The sequence below is a fragment of the Epargyreus clarus genome, unplaced genomic scaffold (genome assembly GCF_041222505.1).
Source record: "Epargyreus clarus isolate Ecla_fem2 unplaced genomic scaffold, WU_Ecla_fem_2.2 ptg000025l, whole genome shotgun sequence".
Taxonomy (NCBI): domain Eukaryota; kingdom Metazoa; phylum Arthropoda; class Insecta; order Lepidoptera; family Hesperiidae; genus Epargyreus; species Epargyreus clarus.
The window spans coordinates 2,750,082-2,772,416 of NW_027332232.1; the positions used below are offsets into that span (position 1 = coordinate 2,750,082).

The following is a 22,335-nucleotide window of genomic DNA, read 5'->3' on the forward strand; positions in this document are numbered from 1 at the left end:
CTATCCTGCTAAGGACCTAGGAGTCTATTCAAATACTACATCGGCGTAAAAACACAGTCAATTACACAACTTCTTCATCTTCTAGCGTGTGCTTCCATCTTCTTAATTCTTCTTCTCCTCTTGCTTCTCCTGCTTCTCCTCTTGCGACTGCTCGGTGGACTGCTGCGTTTGTTGTCCCTCTCTCTCGGCCGCCATCTGTGAAGGAGGGGAAATATTTGAGTTTTCAAACGACTGATTATTATTATACAGTGGAAAAACCCAAATATAGTAACAGAACAGTAATATATTTATAGCTTTATACAGAGCTAGTTGAAACTTTGTGGCTCGACTCCAGTCCGCCACATCTATTTCTGTTATAACAGCAGTGTTAAGCGCTGCTGTGTTCTGGTTTGAAGGGAGTGGTAAGGTAGACATGTGGGAGAATGCTTAATTTTATATATAAATATTCAGTTTTTAAAAACCCATGATATTAATTTCCAACTACCACTCCGTATTTAATAATTGGCTAACCTGAACCATGGTATAAAAAAATGGGCATGCAACTGTTAACAGATCAGATGTTGTCCAATAGTAAGCACGGTACGGTGGTGCTCTGAACTGTTTGGTATTTTGCTTAGGTGTTATTCTTACTATGGTGGTATATTTTTATAAATATTGGTTAAATTAGTTGAATCGAAGTACCATTGTAGCCTACCTTTGTACCTACATAAATATTAATATCGTAAAATAATGCTCCAACGTAACGGTATCCGTTGCAAAAATCGTTAGCATACACCTCTTATGGTATATTTAAAAATGTAGGAGATTTAAATCGTCCCCAAGCACATAAGCGCTAGGGGCTGATAACGTACCTCCGTTCATATCGCACAAAACTTGACCACTGCACTACGATAATGCATTGGCTCAAAGATGTGCACAACAAACTACACTGTCCCTTGCTGGGCAAGGGACTCTCCATACCACGGGATAGTTAGAACATTTGCGTATTCAATTACAGTTTTAGTGTAAGACATAGGGATAAATTAGTCTTGTGTTGTCACCATCATCATCATCAACCCATTACTGTCCCACTGCTGGGCACGGGTCTCCTCTCAGAATGAGAAAGATTAGACCATAGTCCACCGCGCTGGACAAGTGAGTATAGAGACTTCGCATACCTTTAAGATTTTTTTTAATATAAATCTCTCAGGTATGCAGTATACTCTTAGTATGAGTTTTTACAAAAATGACAGCTTTTGTATTTTGTTTACGTATTTGCCCATACATTTCCACTCAGCGCCCCCAAGTGGACTGTATCAGATCTTATTGTAAATGTACGGAAAATACGTAAACAAATACAAAAGCTGTAATTTTTGTAAAAACGTAAAAACTCATATTAAGGGTGCAGGTATCCTCACTATACATACATACGACCCAACACATCACTCTCCGCGGTTAATAAACAACATGAGGATTTTTTTATAATATAGGAATAGCAGACGAGCAAGCAGTCCACCTGATGGTAAGTGGCTACTGCCACCCATGGACATCTGTAATCAACCCCAGATAAAATTAGATATTCCTACCTGATGTCGGCCACAGATGCGCTACCCCTGATGTCTAAGCTGGAACGCCTCGGAAAAGTATGTCTCCCTTACCACACCCTTCAAATCGGAACACAACAGCGCCTAACGCTGCTGTTATGAGGTAGAAATAGGTGTGGCGGTGGTGCCGCCGGAGTCGAACCACAAATGGTTCTACCACCATCTACCAGGATATTCAAGTCAAACTCACCTTCTTGTACGCCTGCTCGAACAGCTTCAAGCTCGCCTGTTGCAGTTGTCCGGTGGCGGTGCGGATCGCCTCGGGGTCCGCGGTCTCCTTCTGTGCGAGCAACTCGCGGAGTTTCGCCATCTCTTCACGGAGTTTGTCACACTGAGGAATATAATATTATATGTTGTTATGTACTTTTTTATTAGAAACAGTGATACTAATAATTTTAACTAGACATCGGATTATATATATGCACCATCAAAATGCCGTAATATGCACTAAAAATGGCGAAATATGGCCAAGATATGCGTAAGTGGTAGGTATATAAACGTAACTGGTAGGATAATACTGACATATGATCTATATGCGTTTGTATAAGCATTTACCAGGTACACTAGGCAATCACCACAAATTCATGTATATTTTAGAAATTCAATAATAAAACTGTAGCGCGGTATCTAGGAAAGCCTCGGACAAGTGTGTCGGGACTAGCTGGTGCCGCGCGGCTTCTCTCGCGTCGCTGCAAAGGCGGACCACACATGGGTATGGACACCGATCGACGACGCATACTATTTACTATAAGTATATCTTCACACTGCACACCTTCTCACCCATCCCAAAATTCTCCTGATTAAAATGAACCCTACGTGAGGTCAATTATAGATTCATTGCTACCCTTGAGGGCTGTCGCTGATCTCTGTCGTGCAGCACGCCCTCCGCCCGCTCACTTCACTCTACGCTTTTAGACAATACTCTACACCAATCTACTCACACCTCTCTTAAAACACTATATAATATACTTTTGACTCGCCTCTTCCATACTGTTCTACTTTCCTCCTTCCATTTTTCACTCTACATCATACTACTTCCTTCCCACCTACATTTCTAGTTTCTGACGTCATCAATTTAAACACTCCTTCCCCAACTACCACATCAAACACACACATCCCTCCCATCGAGCAGGCACGACCCGCCCGCATCCGTCGTCAGCAGCGGACTGGTGGCTCACGCGTCGCGTCCCCGCCTATATACCCCCGCTCCCCATGCTATTTGATCCGCACGCGACCACCATCCGTGGCGGACTGAAACTCCCGCTCACGTCCGCTGTCGGCAGCGGACTAGCGTCCACCCGCCGCGTCCCCTCTTATATACACTTCCCCTCTACCTCGTCCTGCGGCACCTGCGCGCGGTACTCGTCCATCTTCGTCTCGGTGTCGTGCAACACGCCCTCCACACGCTCCCGGCGGGAATTGTCCGCGGCGGCGAATTGTTCGGCCGCCTTCACCATGTTCTCGAACATACGTCACTTCCCCCCACAAATGTAGCTCTATCCCTCCCCTCGCTTACTTCCTTCTACGCTTTCGTATAATATTCTAGTACATCAATCTGCTTACACTTCCCCAAAAACACTATGTATCATACATTAATTTCCTCTTTCTTACTACTATAGCTTCCTCCTTTCATATTTCACTCCACATCATACTAGTTCCCCCACCTGTATTTCCGGCTTCTGACGTCATCAATGTAACACACATCCCCTAACTACCATATCACACACACACCGCGCAGGTGCGACCACCGTCTGCGGCGGACTCAAACTGCCGCCGCGTCCGCTGTCCGCAGCAGACTGACACTCCCGCCACGCTCCCTCCTATATACCCCCCCTGCCTCTCTCGCCCCTCCCCTTACCTCGTCCTGCGGCAGCTGCGCACGGTACTCGTCCATCTTCGTCTCGGTGTCGTGCAACACGCCCTCCGCCTGGTTTGCGGCCTCTACACGCTCGCGGCGGGACTTGTCCGCGGCGGCGAACTGCTCGGCCGCCTTCACCATGTTCTCGATCTCGTCCTTGGACAGACCGCCCGAGGATTGGATCACGACTGCAAGGAGAAAATGATTGATTAATAAACATGTACGGTGCAAGCGTTCATTGGCTGTAGTTAGCATTTCCCAGGCCACATCGTCATTCATTTAATTTTTATATTTTCAAATCAGTAAAAAACAATTAATCAACAAGGGCGCTGCGTACCATTTAAATCAAGTAATTTTAGCTCTTCATTCTTTACAATTAAATATAGTTTTTGGACAATATAATCATTCTCTGAACGTGGTAGGATAATACTGACATACGATTTATTTGCGTTTGTATAAGCATTTACTAGACAAACTAGGTCAATTACCACAGAATGTCGTATATTTTAGAAATATAATAAAACTGTAGCGCGGTATCTAGGAAAGCCTCGGACAAGTGTGTCTGGACTAGCTGGTGCCGCGCGGCTTCTCTCGCGTCGCTGCAAAGGCGGACACACATGGGCGTGGACACCGATCGACGACGCATATTAATTATTTAACTAGTGTGTAAAATAAAGTATGGTAACCAACACATCTATGTTTCCAATATAAAAAGACTCCAAGAAATCACCAATAAGGTCCTACATGAGGTTGGCCATACAAGTAATTCTTAGCCCCCATATAATCATTCTTAATATATAATCATTCTTACTTAATTCGGTATGGTATTTAGCGCTAATAGTGTATATAGCAAGATATCATACAAAACAATTCAATTATCATCACATAAATGGATGCCAGATATAAATATCTTGCGAATCGAATAGCGTGGAATGAAGCTGATCTTTGAAAATGTGTCGATGATAACAAAAACCTTCTTTTTACTTCATAAAACATGACGTCCCAAATAATACAAAATAGGTAGAAAAAAACGACCCCCTCCCACTAAAAGTTCTAAAGGACCGGATCCTAAAACGTGACGTCATACCTGATAACATACGCAGAAGAAAAACACCCTTCCCACTCCTCCCAAAATCGTTCCACAGGCCGTATCCCAATCAGAATCGGGGTGCATTTGGACCACGGATCAACTTCTCTCATACATCATACTATAAACACTCACTCTGCTGCTCCTTGCCGGTGCCCTTGTCCCTGGCGGACACGTGCACGATGCCGTCAGCGTCGATAATACGCAGGTAGTACAAAGTAGGTACTAGCGAGTCGCGGGTTGTAGGTAGTCGTGAGGTGTAGTTAGTGAAAACTAGGTAGGCAAGGTTGTAAGTAGTACAAAGTAGGTACTAAGTAGTCGCGAGTCGTAGGTAGTACAATGTAGTTACTAGGAAGTCGCGGGTCGTACTACACACAAAAAAAGAGTAGCGTGGATTCGAGCGGACCATTGAAAAAGGGTCGACAAAAACAAAAAACGATTTCGCTCAAACGTGACGTCACACACACACACAAACACGTGATGTGACACGTGACACAAAATGGCCGAAAAAATGTCCCCCCTTTCTAAAACATTCCACGAAAACAAGAGACATTTTTCTCGCTCCCTAAAACGTGACGTCACACACACACACGTGACGTCACACTCCCTCTAAATCATTCCATGGTCCGTATCCCAAGCGAAGTCCGTCACTCACTCTGCTGCTCCTTGCCGGTGCCCTTGTCCCGGGCGGACACGTGCACGATGCCGTTCGCGTCGATGTCGAAGGTGACCTCTATCTGCGGCACGCCGCGCGGCGCCGGCGGGATGCCCACCAGCGAGAACTGCCCGAGCAGCTTGTTGTCCGTCGCCATCTCGCGCTCGCCCTGGTGCACCTTGATCTCCACTTGGGTCTGGCCGTCGGCCGCTGGAAACGTAATTAGGAATGGGATAGTAAAATCACTGAATAAATATTAGTAATAAAACAGAAAATATTTCAAGTTTAATAAGCATTTAATAAGCATTTAATAAGATTAATTAATTAATGTTCAAACAAACGTACTGAAATGGTGAACTGCTTTACATTATGTATTCCTTACATCAATTGCATATATGTCGTCCGTGTAGTGTGGGCTTTCGGAACCCTAGGTGTTCCCGAATTTTTTTTTTATAATATAGGAGGTAGCAGACGAACATGCAGTTCACTTGATGGTCAATTGCTACTGCCGCCCATAGTCAACTGTTATCGGTTGATAACAGTAAATTCCTACCAGACTTTACCAACTTTACCAGAATTTACCAACTAAGAGTAAATTCCTACCAGAGGCCCCCACAGATCGTATCGTACTGGATGTACCGTATTTCAAATTGATATAATGTAAACAGCAGGGAACTCCTTATTCGAAAGTGGTAGGATAATACTGATATGATTTATATGAGTTTGTATAAGCATTTACCAGGTACACTAGGGCAATCACCACAAATTTATGTATATTTAAGAAATTCAATAAAAACTGTAGCGCGGTATCTAGGAAAGCCTCGGACAAGTGTGTCGGGACTAGCTGGTGCCGCGCGGCTTCTCTCGCGTCGCTGCAAAGGCGGACACACATGGGTGTGGACACCGATCGACGACGCATACTATTTATTTTTAGGATAATTAGTAAGTACAATAATATTTCATAATAAGTGGTTATTGCTGCCCATGGACAACTGTTTTCAACCCTAGATAAGATTAGAGTCCTACCTGAAGTCGGCCACAGATGAGTTGCTAACTTTAAAGATTAAGTTAGAACGCTGGAAATAAAACCAGAACACAGCAGCGCTTAACGCCGCTTTTTTTACCAAAATAAGTGTTGCGGTGGTGTATTTGGGTATAACATGCTACTCAGGGTCTCGACGCAGCGTGACGTCACCGGCCAGCACCCAGACCCAGACACTCACCTGTGGAGAACACCTGGCTCTTCTTCGTCGGTATGGTGGTGTTCCTGGTGATCAGCTTCGTGAACACTCCGCCCAGGGTCTCGATGCCCAGGGAGAGGGGAGTCACGTCCAGCAGGAGGATGTCAGTGACGTCACCAGCTAGCACCCAGACTCAGACACTCACCCGTGGAGAACACCTGGCTCTTCTTCGTCGGTATGGTGGTGTTCCTGGTGATCAGCTTCGTGAACACTCCGCCCAGGGTCTCGATGCCCAGGGAGAGGGGAGTCACGTCCAGCAGGAGGATGTCAGTGACGTCACCAGCTAGCACCCAGACTCAGACACTCACCCGTGGAGAACACCTGGCTCTTCTTCGTCGGTATGGTGGTGTTCCTGGTGATCAGCTTCGTGAACACTCCGCCCAGGGTCTCGATACCCAGGGAGAGGGGAGTCACGTCCAGGAGGAGGATGTCGGTGACGTCACCGGCCAGTACACCGCCCTGGACGGCGGCTCCCACGGCAACAGCCTCATCGGGGTTCACCGCTCGAGAGGGCGCTCGACCGAATATCTCTTGTACCGTCGATTGGACCTGAGGATAAGTTGTTCTTTAATAATATGAATAGTGAATAAAAGAAAAAAGCAGTGATAGCCTAGTGTAGATCGAGGGGTCCGGGGTTCAAATCCCATGCAAACAACTCTGATTTTTTCAAAGTTATGTGCGTATTAGAAAATTAATTTTCGCTTGCTTAAACGGTGAAGAAAACATCATGAGGAAACCTACATACCTGAGAAATCTAAAAAATAAGGTTTTAAAGGTATGTGAAGTCTTTCAATTCGTACTTAGCCAGCTCGGTGGACTATTCCTAACACTCCTGTCACTCTGAAAAGAGTCCCATGCACAGGAGTGGAATGAAATAGTGTGATTCGTCTGTAATTGTTATCTATATAAGAATTAATTCTCAGGAATAACAAGCAATTTATTAACAACCCTTAAAAGGGTTCCAATCTATTTTGGGATACATTATAATTTATAAGTGTAATTGAACGACCCGCGTGACGGAGCGGTCACCATGCCGGTCTGACGCGCAGAGGATCCCGGGTTCCATCCCCGGCCAGACAGATTTCTAAATGATGAATTTAGATTTCTGTTTCCGGGTCTGGGTGTTTGTGTATTTGTCTCCGTGTGTGTCCATAGCAGCCACGATACAGGGCATCCTAGTGTGGGGCTGTGAGTGTAGAAAGCGGTAAAAAAAAAACTGAATTCGCCATCATGACATATTCATCTAAAAAGCCCAAAATTATTCTTGTTTCATATCACACATACCCAGCAGTGGGACAATAGTGGGCAGTGTCCGTGGGAGGATATGTCCGTGGGGGAATATGTCCCCGTGTTGCTCTCGCACCGGTCTGAAAGACTGCCTAGCCAGCCATTTGTGGCTGACATCGGCTTGTGCTAACAGTGCTTATTGAGTTCTTGGGTATGTTCTAGAATAGACCATTAATAAAATGGAGCTAAGCTATGACAGGTGATAGGCCTAATATAGATTGAGAGGGAAGGCACAACACACACTACTGTTTTTAACCTATAACATTTTTAAAAAATTTCACTGATAATGTGAATACGAGGTTAAGTTATTATTTCTTGTATTAAAAAACATTAGAAATTAATTATCACTTGCTAAACGGTGAAGGAAAACATCGTGAGGAAACCTGCGTACCTGAGAGATTTATAAAAAAAACATCTCAAAGGTATGTGAAGTCTACCAATACGTACTTGTCCAGCGCGGTGGATTGTGGCCAAATCCTTCTCATTCTGAGAGGAGACCCGTGCCCAGCAGTGGGACAGTAATAGGTTGTTGATGATGACGATTAAAAAACATAAAAAAATAAATGAATTTTGATTTTATTGAGCTATTATCATAGTCAAATTGTATTTTTTCTGATATTGATTATTCGCAAAACATTCGCAAAAATTTAAGCGAATATCCCCAAATGCGAATTTTCGTTACGTCCATAGATAAGTATATATATCTCACCGCCTTGTAATTGAAGGAAGCCATTAAATGGCTGTCATGGTGTTATTTACGCGGAAGAATGCCGACATGTGCAGTGAAGTGGTGCAAAAACACGAAACCGAAAAAAAGTGCGGAGAAATATCGTTTCATTCGTGTGTGGACAGTGACAATTTCAATTGTCAAAACTGGTTAGATTTTCTTGTTAGGAGTGAGTAATCTTTACTAATCTATGGTCACATCACTAATATTCATATATGGAACATACCTTGGGCATCCTAGTCATCCCGCCAACCAACAGGACCTCTCCGACATCGGTTCGGGACACCTCGGCGTCCTGTAGGGCACGCTGGCACGGTGCTACGGTACGCTTGATCAGATCGCCCACTAACGACTCCAGCTTCGAACGGGACATCTGGGGATTGGAGAAAACAATGTTAAAGTTTGAAATAATAATCAGACTTACATATATACGACTAGTTGAATTACTACAAAATACAGTAGTGTGGTAACTTGCACACAAACAAGACAGAATGAGAGACGATTTGTACTTTTACACCTTTAGTTAATCAAATTCTATGCAAATAAGGAGTTATGATTATAATTTGCCAAAAACTTTCTAAGGCGCTCGTAAAACTCCTCCTGATGGAAAATCGCTCATACTGATGACGACAACGGGATAAAGTTATTAAAATCGTATACTGTCATCGGTTCTTCAATAATAATAGTTGAATCTATTTGAAAAGTCTTTGGACTACAGCTTAAACCCGCGTTTCCCAACCTGTGGTCCGCGGACCCCTGGGGGTCCGCGAGTATATGTATAGGGGTCCGCGCTGTCATCTCCGGACCATACATAAATTGCTCATTAAATGCAAAACAGTCGCTAAACGAAAATCAGCAAAAAAAAATATACATAAATCAGTCTTTCAAAGTATGTTGTGGCGGGGATTGTTATTTTTTTTCCTCTTCATTTTTATTAAGGGGGTTCGTGAAAAATGTGCTTGATTTCCTAAGGGTCCGTGGACTGAAAAAGGTTGGGAAACGCTGGCTTAAACCATTCTCATTTTGTACAACATCGTGCCCAACATAAAAAGGGTGGCCACCCATTCTATAACGAAAATAGTGTCACAATACCCTTTGCCCTGTCCTCCAAATCTTAAGGGAGACTGGTGCATTTGTAAGTTTTTCATTAAGTATTTTGATATCAATATAAACATTAGTATGTCATCACTGAAAAGGGTGAAAAAAAATTAACAAAAAATACAACCGACTTCTATGTCACTACAAAGTAAAAAAAAATTGTTGGTTTAGTACATATTTCTGAATTCGGTGCTCATATTGGACACGCTGTTTACATCGTTATCCAACGAGATATATTGTGTAATTTTTTTGATGTGAAACATAGCCGCACGTAAAACCGATTTCTGTCGTGGCGACGCATGCCGTGGCGACGCGTCGCCACGCTATACGATGGTATATACAGTCTATATGCAGTAGTGTGTACGGTATGGCGACGCGTCGCCATGCGCAATCGATTTGAAATAAATTCGTAAATTTTTGTATTTAATGAAAATAAATGTTTATTCAATAAATAGTCATCGTTATCTGGAAAAAAATCGTAATATTTTATTTTATCATTATGAAAAAATTAGTTCCTATCACAATATGTTCTTTTCTGCATATTACTTTTACAAAATAATGTCGATGTTTCACATCTGCCAGGCGTCCCGTGACGGCTCACATGTTTTTTTGTTATTTCTTTTATATCGAAAATACTGTCACAATACACTTTGCCCCGTCCTCCAATGCATTTAGGAAAACAGGGGGTTTATATTGTTACACTGTAAGCACTATTAAATAATTCAGGTGATAACGCACATCACCCAAACATGGTATTAGTGCCCTTAGAAAATATAGAACCCATTGTTCGTAGTGGCACCAGTGTCACACTTGTTTTTGCCTTATAAACTGAAAAATAATTAAAGAAACACTGGTGTAATACTGAGTTATGGTTGAAAGGGTAAAGCACATTAATGTCTCTGCCTAATAACAGGTTTAAACGCTGCTGTGTTCTGGTTTGAAGAGTGTGGTAGCGGACACTTTTTCGAGGCGTTCCAACTTAATCCTTAGAGGAAAGCAAGTAGGAAAGCATCACCTCAGGCAGGACTCTGACCTTTATCTGATATGATCAGATGTATACCCATGAAGACCCATGTGCTACTCATGAAGACCCATGAGCTACCCATGAAGACCCATGTGCTACCCATGAAGACCCATGTGCTACTCATGAAGACCCATGTGCTACCCATGAAGACTAAGTTGGAATACATCACATAATTATGTATTTCTTACGATATCCTTCAAACCAGAACACAGCAGCGCTTAAAATAGCTCTTATGCCAGATATCGATGTGACAGTGGTGCCTCTGTATAATTTCCTTCGCTCATATTTACAATTTGCTGTTGCGACGCGGCTCTCTTCTATATTCGGAGCGGACTAGAAGTTTGGCGCGGTGTCTACATACCTTCAAGTTCATGTGCTTAGGGCCAGACGCGTCCATAGTCAGGTAGGGCAGATTGATGTCAGTCTGAAGGGAGCCGGAGAGTTCAATCTTCGCCTTCTCCGCAGCCTCCTTGAGCCGCTGCATCGCCATCGCGTCCTTTCGGATGTCGATACCTTGCTGTTGAGATGAACAATTAAGTGATGATTTCGGTTTCATTAAGTGTCCAGGCACACCTCAGATTTTTCAAATTATTATTTGTTTGAATGGACAAAAATGGTAGGGAAATTCACATACCCAAGAGATATAAAAAAAATCTCAAAGATTTTGGTTCGAAGTCCGAATCCCAGGCTCGTACCTCTTATTTTTTAAGTTATGTGCGTATTAGAAATAAATTGTCACTTGCTGTAACGGTGAAGGAAAACAGTGAGGAGACCTGAAGAATACCTAAGGAATTTTAAATAAGTTTCCTGAGGTATGTGAAGTCTACCAATACGCACTTGTCCAGCGTGGTGGACATAGGGTATTCCTTCTCATTCTGAGAGGAGACTCGTGCCCAGCAGTGGCACAGTAATGAGTTGATGAGGATAAATACTAAACTATGTATATAATAAAAGTGTAGCGCGGTATCTAGGAAAGCCTCGGACAAGTGTGTCGGGACTAGCTGGTGCCGCGCGGCTTCTCTCGCGTCGCTGCAAAGGCGGACACACACGAGTGTGGACACCGATCGACGACGCATAAGGGTGAAAACACACGAGTTTTTTTTATAATATACGAGTAGTAGACGAGCATACAGTTTACGTGAGTATAAGTGGCTACTGCCGTAGGGACATCTGTAATCAACCCCAGATAAGAGTAGCCCTACCTGAGGTCTGTCACAGAAGCGCCGCTACCTCTGAGGACTAAGCTGGAACGCCTCGTAAAAGTATGTCTCCCTTACCACACCCTTCAAACCATAACACAGCAGCGCCTAACACTGCTGTTATAATAGAAATAGGTGTGGCAGTGGTGCAGCAGGAGTCGAACCGCAAAGGGTTCTACCACCTTCAAGGTGTGTTAAGACGGACATACTTATACGAGGCGTTCCAGCTTAGTCCTCAGAAGTAGCGGCGCAACCATAACCGACCTGTGGAAGGAATATCTAATCCTATCAGGGATTGATTACAGATGCCCATATTCAGCAGTAGCCACTTACCATCAGATGGACTGCATGCTCGTCTGCTACTCCTATATTATAAAAAAAAAGATATTCTTACAGCCTAATCACCCCCCCCCCTCCTCCCCCTACTTACGTCACGTTTAAACTCGTCGACCAGAAAGTTGACGATGACGTTGTCGAAGTCCTCCCCGCCTAGGAGGGTGTCGCCGTTCGTTGATTTCACCTCGAAAACTCCCTTCTGTATCTCCAGCACCGAGATATCGAAAGTACCGCCGCCCAGATCGTAGACCGCGATGCTGGAAGGGTGAATAATGGTAAATAAATGACATCGAGAAGTACGCACGTTAATAAAACATTTTTTTTTTATAATATAGGAGTAGCAGACGAGCATGCAGTCCACCTGATGGTAAGTGGCTGCTGTCGCCCCTGGAGTCGAATAAATAGGGGTCCCGCCATGTCTCAAATGCTACACCTTCGATCACAGGGTTTCATCTACCTCCCTGACTATTATGTACCCCTTTTATGTGGTAATGGATGCATATTTATTCTAGGTGTTACAGCTTAGTCCTCAGGGGTAGCGGTGGATCTGTGGGTGAACGCAGCTAGGAATTTAATCTTATCGAGGATTGATTACAGATGTATATGGGCGGCAGTAGCCACTTACTATCAGGTGGAATGCATGTGAATCTGTCTCGGATAAATATGTCTCCTTTACCACACTTCAAACCACGACACAGCAGCGCTTAACACTGCTGTTACAACAGAAATAGTTGAGTCGGTGGTGTCGCCGGAGTCGAACCACAGCCCTCTTTGGTACCCGTGGTACTGTGGTAGAACCCCTTCAACCATCTTTAAATCAAGCAAGAATTAAAGTTAGCTACATTATAAACTCACATTTTATCCTCGGCCTTGTCCATGCCGTACGCGAGGGCGGCAGCGGTGGGTTCGTTGATCACACGCAACACGTTCAAACCGGCGATTTGACCTGAACAAGATAGTTAGATTAACTTTTGTACTGGGAAACTTGTCAAAACATTATTTTCTTGTATGTATGTATGTATGTATGTTACAAGTGGTATATTGTCACACGTGTTACAAGTCCCATATTGTGCGATTGTCACAATTATACATTTATTTATGCTTACAAAGAAGCTTCTTCTTCTAATTGTAGACTGGTTATCATTATTAAATAAACATATTTTTTTTTACTTTTATTTTCATTTGTATTATAGTATTTTGATGTTGAAGGTGGTAGAACTCTTTGTGGTTCTACTGCTAAGGCAGTACCGTCACACCGTCACATATCTGTCTAATAATAGCAGTGTTAAGCGCTGCTGTGTTCTTGTTTGGAGGGTGTGGTAAGGGAGACATATTTTTCCCAAGCGTTCCATCCAGCTTAAGTCCTCAGGGGTAGTGATGCTACCCTAATGTGTATATATAATTATATTGTGTAACTATAGCTGACCCAGCAAACATGTTGCCATATAAATGTGTTGCCATATAAATAAAAAAATGTTAATGGTGAACAACTCTTATCACTTAGGGGGATGAAAAATAGATAGTAACCGATTCTCAGACCTACTGAATATGCATATAAAATTGGATGAAAATCGTTAAAGCCGTTTCGGAGAAGTACGGTAACTAACATTGTGACACGAGAATTTTATATATAAGATATAATCAAATGTGGCGCGGTACATAGTCGCCGGCGACAATGGTGTCGCGGCGGGTCGTCGCCGCGCGGTCGCTGTCGCGTCGTCCCAAGCGACCACCGCGTGTGCTCAGCGCGTACGCCGATCAACGACGCCATAGTCGGGCCATTACGAACGTGCGATCCGAGTTATAAAATAAAAGATGACGTCAAAGCAATGTGACAATGCCGCGCAACTCGATATCGATAAAGATGCCAAATATATAAATGCAAAAATATAAATATGGATGTTATTAAAGTACGCGGGTTTGATGACTAATGTAATAATGCAAAAATATAAATATGGATGTTATTAAAAGAAGTTTTAAAATACATCCTAAAAATATTTTGCATTATTTCCTTAAACTTTCCTTGATTACCTGCTATTGACTATCGACAACTCTTTGTTGTTACGCACAACACTAGAAGTGCGAGCTAGTGTTCCGATATGCCCATAAGTGTGAACGAGAGATCTGATAAAAATGATTTATGACTCACTTCGCACGTTCGTAATGGCCCGACTATAAACACAGGGTACCGGATTCGATTCCGGACAAAAATATTTTTTTGAGGTAATGATGCGACATGTTGTGTCGTATCATTTTTTTATGTGAAGACTGTGATTTAGATATAAGAATTTGAATATGGGTACATTGCAGAAGGTTCTGGATTCAATGCCCGGTCGGACATGTTTAAGTTATACATACTTATTTTGGAGCGTTTGGAAAACATGATATTTTTTTATACAAATTAACCGTTGGTAAGTAAACGTAAAATATTTTTTTACAAAACTTCCACGTTCCAATAGTTAACTAATCAATTTTATAGTTTTTTATTCGTATACATTGACGACCCGCGTGGCGAAGCAGTCACAATACCGGTCTGACGTTCCCGGGTTCGATTCCCGGTTTGACAGACATCTAAATGCTGAATTTAGATTTCTGGGTCTGGGTGTTTGCGTATTTGTCTCTGTGTGTGTCCATAGCACCAACGACACAGGCAATCCTAGTCTAGGGGAATGAGTATATATCTTATATGTTAGTTTTCTGAAAAATTATTCATAGTTTTTGTCAAACGCACCACAACAAGTATAGCAGCAAATACAGTTACTCAATATCACTTTACATAATAACTTGAAACAGTAAACATACCAGCATCCTTAGTGGCCTGTCGTTGTGAGTCGTTGAAGTAAGCGGGCACTGTGATCACTGCATTCTTGACTGATGTGTTCAGATAGGCCTCGGCAGTTTCCTTCATCTTTATAAGGACGAAGGCACCGATCTGGCTCGGTGAGTAGACCTTGCCGTCGCTGCCTGTGGACGAGTTGTTGGCGTGGTCGTTTAGTTTCGTTGTTAAGTTATTACTATTCTACAACTGGGAGGGATGAGAGGGAATTTACGGGGCTCCTCTCAGAATTAGAGGAGTTTAAGGCTATAGTCCACTACGCTGGCTATGTATGAACTGGTAAACTGTTTTTTTTTTATAATATAGCAGTAGAAGACGAGCTTACAGTCCACATGATGGTAAGTACCTACCGCCCATGAACACCTGCAATCAACCCCGGATAGGATTAGATATTCCTACCTGAGGTGGGCCACAGGTGCGCCGCCTCCCTGAGAACTAAGTTGGTATATCTAGTCCTATCTGAGGTTGATTACAGATGCCCTTTGGCAGCAGTAGCCACTTACTATCAGGTGGAATGCATGGTCATTTTCTATGCTATATTATAAAAGTAGAAAGGTTCCATACATAGGGAGAGTTAATTTCTACTATTTGATTTGTCGGTTGATCATACAAGATATAGTAATACAATAAGTACCATGTCTGTAATCACCAATCTTTGTTCTAGCACCGCCGCAAAGGTGATTCCACACATAGGTATGGTCACCGCTCAAGGGTGCTTCATAAATATATGATCAAACGTTTATATATTATCAAACTTTTATATATATACAGTGGAAACTCGATTAACCGGACTAATAGTTGTCGTAAGGTATTCGGATAATCGAATGTATAAAGAAAAGCGGATTTTGTGTACATACATAATGTTATGTTTATTAAAAGCAACAAATATCAACGAAAATCAACGTTTATTAAGAAATTACAATGAGTAACAGTTTCCTAGAGTAGGTACATACATGGTGTATATACTCTAGGAAATATCATTTAATAAAATATTTAGGTACATATTTACATTGTACAATACGTATAATTTGTTTAATATAAGGTAACATGGATTTGATAATCATGAAATAGATAAAATACTAAGTTTAGTTTGATTTAAAATATTTGGTAATTGTCATTCGACGTAAAGTTTTCTCAACGTGCATATACAAGCTCCGAACTGAGACTTACAGATCACGGCCGCTGTCCGGGCTGCATCACCTAGCTCGGCGGAGATCTCCATTTCCCAAAAGGTATTCATCAAGATTTAATAACTATACAACACAAAAAATTTCGACTGACCACTAAACATCGGGAAAACTTTTCCACTACATTTCCTTTAGCACCTAAAACTTAGCTAAACATTACTCAAACCCACCTTGAACCCAAGCGTCACCGTTCGACGCCTTCACCACCTTGTATGAGAGATTCTTCATGTCCTTCTGCACCTCTGGATCTTCAAACCTTCGTCCAATCAGCCGTTTGGTCGCATAGAACGTGTTCCCACTATTCGTGACCGCTTGTCGCTTAGCGGGCATACCGACTAGACGCTCGCCGTCCTTCGAGAAGGCCACGTGGGAGGGTGTGGTGCGGGATCCCTCGCTGTTTTCAACCACCTGGGGGAGGAAGTGGCTCTGTTAGTTTGTGTCATAGTTACAGGTAGGTGATACCACTGAAGTTATATTGCAAAGTATGTCTTAAAAATCTAGTGTTTTGGTGTAAGACTATCAATAAAAATTATGTTATCACTGGAAAAGCTAATTCTTAGCCTTTCTAGCCTTTTAACATTTTTAGAAGCCCATGGGAGGGGAGCTAATGCAGTGTGACATTGTGTAAGGGATGAGAAGCGAGATTTTAATTGCCAACAAAATAATATAATTTTGAAATTTATGTTATAATTTATGGATGGTCACTTCATATCAAGTTTCTCTTGCTGTATATAAAAGTCCAACTAATTTTAAATATTGGATTTGGATAAAAAATGTTAATACAATATAATAATTCAATAATAAAAACTGTAGCGCGGTAGCGCGGCGACAAGTGTGTCGGGACTAGCTGGTGCCGCGCGGCTTCTCTCGTGTCGCTGCAAAGGCGGACACACATGTGTTTGGACACCGATCGACGACGCAACATTTTATATACACATCCCTACACCATTTTATAAAGTTAAAGATGGAAATTATGAAGGTGAACTATTTGTGGTTAGACTCCGAAGCCGCCACCATTACAGCGGTGTGAAGCACTGCTGTCTTTTTCTTTGAAGGGAGACATAGTTATCAGAGGTGTTCCACTTCAGTCCTCAGGTGTAGCGAAACATCAGTGGCCAACCTCAGGTTACCATACCTTATCTGGGCTTCATTACAGATGCCTATAAGCAGCAGTAGCCACTTACCATCAGGTCAGTAAATTCAAGAAGGCTTGTTTTACTTTCTTCTTGAAGTTTAAAGCATTTAGTATCAAAATATCAATAATGTAATATTAATTTTTACTACTAAATCAGTACCTTAGGTGTCTTCCCTTCCATGACTGCAACACATGAGTTGGTGGTACCCAAATCAATACCAATGACAGCTCCTCTGACTCCCTCTGACCTGAAAGAACCAGATGATTGTAGTACATCTCTATCTATGCATTTCATAGGTATCACATACTGCCGTAATATAGGAGTATCAGACGAGTATCATGCGGCCACCTGATGGTAAGTGACTACTACCGCCTATGGATATCTGTAATCAACTCCAGATAGGATTAGATATTCCTTCTTGCGGTAAAAGCCACAGATGCGCCGCTACCCCTGACGACTAAGCCCGAATGCCTTGTAAAAGTATGTCTTCCTTATCACACCCTACAAATCAGAACACAGTAGCGCTTAATACTGCTGTTGTTAGGCAGAAATAGGTGTGGCGGTCGTGCCGAGAGTTCTACCACCTTCATACAATTGAAGCTGGTTGAACCCTCTGTGGTTCGACTTTGGTTGCACCACTGCCAAACCGATTTCTGCCTAATAACAACAGTTTTTTTTAGCGCTGCTGTATTCTGGTTGGAAGGATGTAGTAGGAAAGCCATACTTATCAGAAGCATTCGAAGTTCATCCTTAAGGGAAGCAACATATCTGTGGGCGACCTCAGATAGTTATCTTATCTGGATCACAGAATCCATAGGCACCAGTAGCCACTTATCATCGGTGGACTGTATGCTCGGTCAATACTTCTAAATGTCATTATAGTCTACCACTAGTGGTCATGTGTCATGTAAGGCAGTGATAGCCTAGTGGTTAAGAAATTCGGCCTCTCTATCGAGGGGTCCGGTTCAAATCCCAGGCACCTCTGATTTTTCAAAGTTATGTGCATATTAGAAATTAATTATCACTCGCTAAACAGTGAAGGAAAACATCGTGAGGGAACGTGCATACCTATACCTGGGAGATTTATATAAAAAAAAAAGATATCTCTAAGGTATGTGAAGCCTACCAATACGCACTTGGCCAGAGCGGTGGACTATGACCTGATCCTTCCCACTCTGAAAGGAGACCCGTGCCCAGCAGTGGGACAGTAATGGGTTGATGAAGATGACTAGTGGTCATTGCCACCCATGGACATTTGTAACCATTGTTAAATAGAAATAGATACTTTTCTAATGAATTGCAGATGTCACCCCTAATTTTGAACACTATTTTATCTGCACTGATCATTAAAATTTGTTACATGTATTATTAAGGTAATATGTCAAGAGATTATAGCACCAGTAAAGATATTAATTAAATTCTTTATAATGATTAAGTATGATGCAATAGTTATTTTTTGTTAGAAGCAAAAATGGTATTTTAAGGTTAGTTCTAATCGAAATATTAACTGTAATGTTAATATTGTGTAATTATTAGGTAATCATTCTTTTAAATGTTTTACAAATTTGCATACTGCCTCGAATGTAAAGATTAACTTTATTTTGTTAAAATTTGTTTAGTAAAAGGTTTTAAATTCATTTTAATGGTTAAATATAAAATGTATAGATACTTCTCAGTTTTGTAATAGTTATGAAATAGAACAAATTATGGTCATTTGAACCGTTTACTAATGATAATATTTAAGAATATGAATAAATTAATGTAATTGTTCTTTTTATGCAGTAACTCAAAGGTCGAGACAAAGTTAGGTTATAGAAAGATAACATAAAAATGTTTAAATTTTGCTTACTTTTGTCTGTATTGCATGGCATGGCGTTGGTAGATAGGTACCGTGGGGGCTGCGGTCTGAAATAAAACAAATTTGAACGTAGATTTAAAAAAAACTATCCCACACGTGCGTAAGAACGCAGCCGGTGGTATTTTAAATCTATTGCGTTTTATTCGATACAAATTTTAATCGAAAACACGTAAAATATCCTTCTTAAAACATTTCAGCAAAATGACACTCGATTTTCTTTCGTTTTGAAAATTAAATGCGACTTACATTTTTCAGGATGGTGGAAAAATTTCTCTGTGTGTGGAATTCGGTAGTAATTCCGGAGCACTCTAGGGCTTTGCGCCCGATCACCCGCGTGGCCGTCAACATTTTTAAACGTCTTTTAATCCACAAATAAGTTTATTTCCCGTTTTATTTCACTTCGGACAGGACATGTGGATGACGCAACTTCGCGAAAGAACGATTTTTCACTTTTTTCTACCACCCCTCAAATTGCCACACTGAAAATGGCGCGCTTGGCAAGCGTGAACAGATTTTGTAGAATGAAGGAATAGAATGTTCTCGTTTTTAAGAGTAAATTGTAGTATGTTCTTATTGGGACAGATTATACATCTCTGTCACATGATTGGTGTTTTAAATAAAGTACCATTATTTTAACCAATCACATTCCAGTATTTTACTGAGGGTTCAAGAGTTCAGCAATGAGATCAAATAGTTTGTTATGTAACAATGTATGTGCATATACATTGTGTTTAAGATATTTTTGCGATTTAATAACAAAGTATTAAAATTATAATTAAAAACTATTTAAAAGAAATTAAAATAATATACACAAATTTAAATTAAAATTTATCTGTATTTATTTAATGGAAGTAGCGCCATCTGTTGAGAATATAAATGTAATTTTATTCCATTGCCATTCGTAAAGTTTTGCGTTATTTCTCCTTGACCCTTGTCGTGTCGTTAATATCCTTGTTGTTTGACAATTAAATAGGTTTTTACATATTTTCCGACACTTAGTTATTATTGTTTTCTATAGTTCGTTCATAGGCACATAGATTGAATTTGATTCTATCTATGCCAGTCCAGGTTGGTTGCAGCAAAGAGTATAGAAACCTATATCTAAGTTATTTTTAAAATTTAGATTGTCCTTAAGGTCTCCAACCGTTGTAAGATGTTTTTAATGACATCTTTAGTTATTTTTAATATTTTTATTCATCTTCAGTCATTAACGTATCAACATCAATAACTAAACGAAGATACAGCTAAAATAACATGACAAAGATTGGTCTTTGCTGTTGCTTCTAGTCCACACATAGATGGCGTTAGTAGTCTTATAATCGTATTAAGCTTTACTAAAACTTGAAACTGACTGCAAGGTACATATAATACTACTATGTTAGTAACTATCTAAACAATGTCTGATAATAATGCGGAAATAGCATAAATAATTTGTTCTCTATATGTATATAATGATAATTAGCCAGGTAAACGGTAGTAGAGCCGCAACAGTCTAAATAAAAAGCCTTGAAGCCTGTATTTGTTTTCTTGAAACCTTTTAGATGTTACATACAGTTTATTTATTAAACTTTTAATTTTTATTTCGGTTACATAAAGGATAGTGTCTATAATGCAGTTAGTTTGCTATTCGTTTTTCTGATAAGCTAAGTATGTATTATTCGTAGAAATGTAAATTGCTTCCGTGTAAAAAATCTACATTTTACTAATCTATTAGTAAAGATTACTCACTCTTAACAAGAAAATGTAACCAGTTTTGACAATTGAGATTGTCACTCTCATCTATTTTCTGTTTGAAAAATATTTAAAAATGTAGTTTTGAGATCATTTACGATGGTAACGATATTTCTCCGCACTTTTTCTTCGGTTACATTTTATTCCACCACTTAACTGCACATATCGGCATTGTTCCGCATAAATTACACCATGGCAGCCCTTAAATGGCTCAAACATTGTCAGCCGTTTAAGCCATTTAATGGCTTCCTTCAATTACAACGCGATGAGATATCTATACTTATCTATGATTTTAAGATACATATTCTTTTTTCTATTTTCTGTCTAATAATAGGTATTATTTATATTTTTAAGTAACCTAAATCTGCAAAATATAATTTATACCCAATCAGTGGGAAAAAATTAGCTCCTTTATAATTAAAAGGTAAATAATATCCTGTAATATATATATATATATATAAATACAAATAAATCAAATATTTAACAGTAATTTTATTTACATTAACATTACAATAATTATTTCTAATAATACTTATTGCTTCATTTTGTACCTTAAAATATTGACTAGTAAGATATATTTTATCTACGTGTACATTTTACTTATTAACTAATGTTTTTACAGTGCATATAATTAATAATCTACAACAACATGGACGGATTAATTAATTATTATCACAATTTATCTACATTCTGTCACCAAAGGATACAAAATTAGGATTTTGTATCCTTTGTACAAAATTAGGATTTTGTATCCTTTGTATTTCGGCTAGGGCCGAAAGATATAACTCAAATAAAATTAATGTTAGTCCGTTGAATTCTTACAAATTTTGTCCTGCGTTGAAAAGTTAGAGGACTTCATTTTATTTTTTGCATGTCAAAGGTTTTGTGTGACGTTAAATCTAAGTTTGCGAGCAACTCTTGTCCCGCGGCCGCCATTTTGTAAAAGGGGTGTAATTCGTTTTCACGCTTTATTATGCAAACTATTCGTCGCACAGAACATTTTAAGAACAATTATGGTCTTAAATTAAATTAATTATTTACAACTTTAGTCCTATAACTTTTTTTGTAAAACCAACATAAACAAAGTTAATAACAAAAATAATAGATGAAATTTGGTAACACACTTTTTTATAAGATTTTTTCTAGTGATTTTACAGAAATAACATCATCATTATCATTAAACAAATAATCATTATGGTCAACAGCAATTATAAATTTCGTTTTCCTAGAACGTTTTCTTATCTAGATGCACGGCTATGTTTCCACCAAATTCAGGGTTGTAATTCACTTTGAAATGTCAATTGACGTATCGCGAAGTATTTCATTTCCAACTTAACCGAACCTAAACTATATTTAAAAGTGGTAGAACCCTCTGTGGTTCGCCTCTGGCGGCTCCACCGCCACGATTATTTTTCTCTTATAACAGCAGTGTTAAGCGCTGTGTTCTGGTTTGAAGGCTATGGTAGGGAGACATACTTTTCCGAGACATTCT

General features: G+C 40.4%; 1 protein-coding gene across 1 annotated transcript; it reads right to left on the reverse strand.

The window, feature by feature from the left end:
* On the reverse strand, nt 1-19,637 carry Hsc70-5 (Heat shock protein 70 cognate 5). The gene is made up of 14 exons (XM_073087009.1): nt 19,359-19,637; nt 19,104-19,159; nt 17,414-17,501; nt 16,289-16,526; nt 14,898-15,059; nt 12,951-13,041; nt 12,190-12,352; nt 10,922-11,077; nt 8,665-8,811; nt 6,733-6,973; nt 5,184-5,393; nt 3,442-3,629; nt 1,774-1,914; nt 1-195 (listed from the first exon to the last, which is right to left on the reverse strand). Exons 1-14 carry the CDS (start codon nt 19,458-19,460, stop codon nt 103-105), a joined length of 2,076 nt encoding a protein of 691 aa, XP_072943110.1. The 5' UTR covers nt 19,461-19,637; the 3' UTR covers nt 1-102.
* Between the last annotated feature and the right edge of the window lie 2,698 nt (nt 19,638-22,335).